Below are 5,527 nucleotides of genomic sequence, written 5' to 3'. Positions count from 1 at the left end.
TAGTTGCTCATACCGATTACTTGAACCTTGTTACGGGTACTATGACGCACCGCAGAGAGATAATATTGCTTCTTAGGGCGGGTGAGATGAGTCTTTTGAGATACCAAAGAGTTAAAACATGACTCTCTGGTACCCTATCCTCCCTAGGATTAAGGTCCTCACATAAATCTTGGATTACAGGAATTAAAAATCTATAGGGACCACCATCTTCCAAAGGTGTTACAGCGCCGGTCTTTTGTAACATAACACAAGCCGTATCAGCCTCCGGTTTAACAACTCATTGATCGGAATGGCCACCTCATGCCCATTAGAGCCCATGGAAACACCTAGTCTGGAAGCCTTGTCCCCAATACCCATACCGGAAAACGAATGAACTGAATGTTTTATTAAAGATCATAGATGCAGAGGTCTCAACGTTCATGCTACAAACCATCAGCATCTTGATGTGCATGAGGCCTTGCACTCGAATCGGCGCCTTCCGGAGTTAGGGTTGGAATGCCTCTAAAGGCAGCCACATTGTCAATAGAAAGGCGAGAGACCATGGGCGTAGACCGTTGCAGCGTCACACACAATGCCTCAGAGGTCACATGGTCAGTGCATCCACCAAACGAGATCACCAGCGCCCTAGGGGTAGAAGGACTTAGGGCATGTAAAAAGGAAGAGATGATCGCTTGCACAACATGGGTATATCGCAATAGAAGGGTACCATACATGAAAACATTCCAGCTGTATTAATTACAAGGAAAATAACTACATCATACTAGCAATCAACAAGACTCCAAAAAGAAACTACACATCGCACCTCTAAGCTAGTTTCTTGAATTTTGTAGATGTTTGAAGGAGACCAGCCGCCGACTTATTTTGTTTCTACCACCACTAACAAGTGATAGAGATTTTCCCGCAGAAAAAGGAAGATTAAAAATACCAAAGGGAAAACAAATATATAGGGGTAATAATTAAATTTGAACATGCATAAAACAGCCGGCGGCTTTTACGTACTCTTTTAGGCCATCAACAATGCCAATACTGCTCCCGCCGTCGCAGCCGCGGTGGCCCATCGCCCGTATACCGCTGGCGCGGCATCACCCTTATCAGTGGTGGCATCATCGGAATCTTCGTCGTCAGACGAGTCGTCGTCGTCGCCAGCCTCCTTCTTGCCCTTCTTTGACGGGGCGGGCGTTGGCGCCTGGGCGACCTTGAACAGCTCCTTTGGCTTCAAGAACTTGGAGACGGCGTAGACGGCGAGCGGCTCGCTGTCGCCGACGGTGGCGGTGACGGTGGAGGTGACGACCTTGGTGACGAGGGTGACCTTCTCGTCGTCGTTCTGGACGTCATAACTGTAGTCCTTCTTGACCTCGCTGGTGGTGGCGAGCGTGGAGACCATGCCGTTGTTGGACTTGAGCAGCTGCAGCGAGAAGTAGTCCGGCACGCCGTGGTAGAGCAGGATGGCCGTCTTGGCCTTGGTCGTGAGGTTCTTGTACTTGGGCATGAAGGCGGCGACGGCGGCGTCGACGGGGCAGAAGAGGGTAAGGCCGTTGTCCTTGGTGTCGTTGAGCGTGCGGAAGACGTCGGCGTTGCCGGAGATGAGCCCTGCGAAGGACTTGCAGTGCTTCTTGGAGAGGAGCTCGATGAGGTCGACGGGTGCCGGCGGCGGGACGGGCGCCTCGGCCTCGGAGGAGGAGAGCACGGAGGCGATCTCGAGCACGGAGATGTCGTAGGGGATCTCCTTGATGGACTTGACGTAGCGGGAAGGCTTGACGGTGTCGTCGGCATCCTGGCTGACGAACTCCACCTTGCCGCCCTTGTGGGACGTGATGTTCACGTACCCCGACATGCCCGACGCCGTCCCCGTCGACTGAAAGCATCGAGCGCGTTAGCAAATCAAAATTATACATTTCGCGATACTTTGTTTACATGTAATCTACGTGTTTATTTAATGAGTATACTCTTGTTTAATCTAGCCAACTAATGAGGATAAATCATACTATGTCCCATAACCGTTCCTCTGTTATGTGTACATGATTGGACAATGTAGGCCCAGAAGTCAATCAATCCTGTAGGTATGGAAGATAGGAAATTAGTATATGTATGCTAAAGGAAACAGCAACTGGGCTGAATGGAATTCCAAGCCTACCGTGCCAAACATCTCCGTGGGCGAATTAGTACGACAGCAGTACCACTGTCTGCTTTAGTGACTTGGCAACCAACGGCCCGATCATCATCGTGGAATTTTGTGGCCAAAGAATCAACAACTTGGGTTGAAAATGTGATACTCAATTGATACCATGGCTGGCTATGCCAAGGAGCACATTTTCAGTGGCTTGTATCTATAGCTTTTGCGAACTACATGAACACCACTACTATTAGTAGCATCGGTTTTTTTTTTGAGAACATCGGTTTAGATAATACGTAGAGCAGATGGGCGGTTGAAATACAGATTTTGTAGGAGTATTTGTTTGTATTTAAGTTGGTTTTGTTTTTTCATGTGACAAATTGTGTTGGTTTTCTCAGTTTGTTAGTATCTTGCATAATTTATGCCATATGGCATGTTTATATCTAAATCGGTTTAGATCTACTTATATCAGTCCATGTCATATAATCAAGATTTCCCCCATCTCTGCATGTATCTTAAGTATGGTGTTCACTCTCAGTGAAATTTCAGTCATTGTGGGTAAGTACTGAAATAGTTTATGTTCCGGTCATAATATTCCAGCCATTATGGTAGTACAAACAAATTAAAAATCAAAGAATTTTTAAAAATTCAAAATATTTTATTGGATTGCAATCGAATTGAAGTGCTAATCTCGTTCCGTTTGGCCGAAAATGGAAACTGTATTCGCTGGTTTCGGCTATGGCAAAAATACTTACGAAACGAAAATTCAAACTACTCTCAACACAGAGAAATCGGATGGCTAAGGGTGTTGACTTAGACAGTGGCGGAGCTTCGGACACATCTTAGGAGGGGCAAATGGGCTGGAGGGGGGGGGGGGCAACCAACATCAGGTTTAGCCTCGATTTCTATGAATCTATGGGAAATTTACTCATGATAATATGAAAAAATCTCCTAGGCAGGGGGGATGGCCCAGGTTGATCTCCACTAAGCTCCGCCACTGGACTTAGATATCAAAAAATCTCTTTTGACTTGGATCTTGCAAAATGGTGATAATTTCTGGATGTGTTAGAACCATCGATCGAGATAGCTATATATTGTGCACAGTTGGCATGTGTGCAACTAAACTGTAATAACCAAAATCTATATGTATACATGTATACAATTGTGTCGTGTGCATACCTGGAACATGGATGCGGAGGCGGTGGCGCCGCGCGAGAGCTGCTTGAGCTTCTTGTTGCCGTAGTAGTCGACGAGGACGTGCAGGGAAAGGATGTGGCGGACGGTCGGCAGCGTGTAGTGGTCCAGCGCCGCCATGGCCGAGTTGTCCAGGGCCAGCACGGTGATGGTCTGGCGCCGGTTGATGTCGGACGCGAGCCGCGTCTTGCTCAGCATCGCGTTGAACTTGGAGAACTCCGGGTGCGCCGCCAGGATCTTGGTGATGTTGTAGCTCTTGGCCGCCGCCGGGGAGGCCAGCAGCACCGCCGCCATTGCTCCGACGGCGAAGGCCAGGAGGATGGACTGCCGGCTCCTCGCCATTGCCAAGGACACAACAGTATCCACACGCAGAGAGAAAGAGAGGCCGGGGAGAGAGAAGAGGAGAGATGTGAGCGAGAGAGGTGAGGAAGGGTGTGTGTGTGTTGGTGTGTATATGTATTGGCGGGAGAGGGGAGGAGGTGTGTACTACGTAGCTGCGGGAGCCGGTAACGACGGGGTATTTCGCTCACCAGCCGGTCCGGTGGGCTGTCGTTGTCCCTCTTCTCAACTGGATTTCTTCTGTTCTTTGTTTTGTGTTGTGCAAGCCTCTTCTTCTTACCATTTGTTTGTGGCGCCATTGATCGGGATCGTTGGAACGGCAAGCTCGACGTTGGTTGGGGGAGCGCCAAACCGACAACGTTCGTGATCGGCCATTGGGCACCAAGTTCTTCTAGCCGTTGGAAGAAAGTGACGGACGCTGACGGCGACGTTTTGTAGCCGTGTCTCGAAACCTCTGTTTGGCTTATTATTATTATTAGGCAAATCGAGTATTTCTTCCCTCGACCTTGTCTGCTTCCCTAGGATGCCGAAAATGGGAACAGTTTGCGTACATGAAAATATATGGTAGGAAGCTAAAAACACATTTAAGCACAGCAACATAGCGCATACTTGGACATTGGGTTAATTCGATAAATGCCACTGCAACTAGTTGTGCATAAATTTTGAGGGAATGAGGTGAATGGAGGGAGGAAGGAGAGCAAGGAGGAATACAAGGGGTTTTGGTCTTAAATTCTATGTAATGGCATCTACTGTATAAGAGTATTGCAAAGTTGGAGTGGCATTTTTCTAGACTGAAAAGTCGTAATGGCATTTATCCAAATCAACATAACTAGGCCGACGCCCGCGGACTCCACATGAGATGCATTGGAAAAGTTTACTGTTTTTCAAGGCGTGCAAAGAAGAAGCGGAATGTGTCATGCAGGTCCTAGAACGATTCCAGGCTGGATCCGGCCAACTCCTCAGTAACAATAAGTGCTCTCTGTTGTTCAGTGAGATTTGTTCAGTTGAGACACAAAAGGACATCAAGAATGCTCTTCAGATTTCATCCTCTACCTTCGAGAGTAAATATCTGGGACTCCCAACTCCCGAGGGGCGGATGAAGGACTCGATGTTTCAACCGATCATGGAGAGATTCGTGAAGAGATGCTCGGACTGGGCGGAGAGGTATATGTCTCACGCAGCTAAAGATACACTTGTCAAATCTGTGCTGCAGGCCCTACCGACGTACTGTATGGGAGTGTTCAAAATGAGTCAAGGTTTCTGTGACAAGTATGAGCGTTTAATCCGAGACTTCTGGTGGGGTGATGGTAATGGACATAGGAAAGTACATTGGATGTCTTGGGAGCAAATGACCAAGCCCAAGAGAGGGGGTGGCATTGGGTTCAGGGATATGAAGCTCTTCAACCAGGCCCTTCTAGCTAGACAAGCCTGGAGGCTACTGCAGAGACCAGACAGTCTATGCGCTCGAGTCCTAAAATCTAAGTATTACCCTCATGGTAAGTTAATGGATACGGTCTTAGCCTCGGAGGCGTCACCGGTCTGGCGAGGGATTGAACATGGACTGGATCTTCTTAAGGCCGGCCTTGTCTAGAGAATAGGAGACGGAAGGAGTGTCACCATCCAAAGAGATAACTGGATCCCTCGTCAAGAGGGTCTCAAATCTGCCATGTTCATACGACGGTCCAGGTTAAGATGGGTGAATCAACTCATGTTACCCGACGGCAGTGGTTGGAATGAACAGCTGATCCACTAACTGTTTTACCGTTTTGATGCGGAGGCTATCTGTGAGATTAAGTTCCCAGCCTCCGGGGCAGAGGACACCCTAGCGTGGCACTATGAGAAATCAGGCATATTCTCTGTCAGGAGTGCGTACAAGCTGGC

At 48.4% G+C, this 5,527-nt stretch overlaps 1 protein-coding gene across 1 annotated transcript; it reads right to left on the bottom strand.

The window, feature by feature from the left end:
- Positions 1-671: 671 nt before the first annotated feature.
- Positions 672-3,736, bottom strand: LOC100037587 (fasciclin-like arabinogalactan protein 2). Its single transcript, XM_044524907.1, has 2 exons — positions 3,293-3,736; positions 672-1,855 (listed from the first exon to the last, which is right to left on the bottom strand). Exons 1-2 carry the CDS (start codon positions 3,647-3,649, stop codon positions 1,004-1,006), a joined length of 1,209 nt encoding a protein of 402 aa, XP_044380842.1. The 5' UTR covers positions 3,650-3,736; the 3' UTR covers positions 672-1,003.
- Positions 3,737-5,527: the final 1,791 nt, after the last annotated feature.

This window comes from Triticum aestivum, chromosome 5A (assembly GCF_018294505.1).
Source record: "Triticum aestivum cultivar Chinese Spring chromosome 5A, IWGSC CS RefSeq v2.1, whole genome shotgun sequence".
NCBI classification, from domain to species: Eukaryota; Viridiplantae; Streptophyta; class Magnoliopsida; order Poales; family Poaceae; genus Triticum; species Triticum aestivum.
The sequence above is the reverse complement of the archived record's forward strand: the minus strand, read 5'-3'. Positions and strand labels throughout refer to the sequence as shown.

Coding starts and splice junctions, on each gene's coding strand:
- LOC100037587 (XM_044524907.1), bottom strand. CDS start 3,649: ATGGCGAGGAGCCGGCAGTCCATCCTCCTGGCCTTCGCCGTCGGAGCA. Junction 1,856..3,292: donor CCTCCGCATCCATGTTCCAG/GTATGCACACGA, acceptor CGATGCTTTCAG/TCGACGGGGACGGCGTCGGG.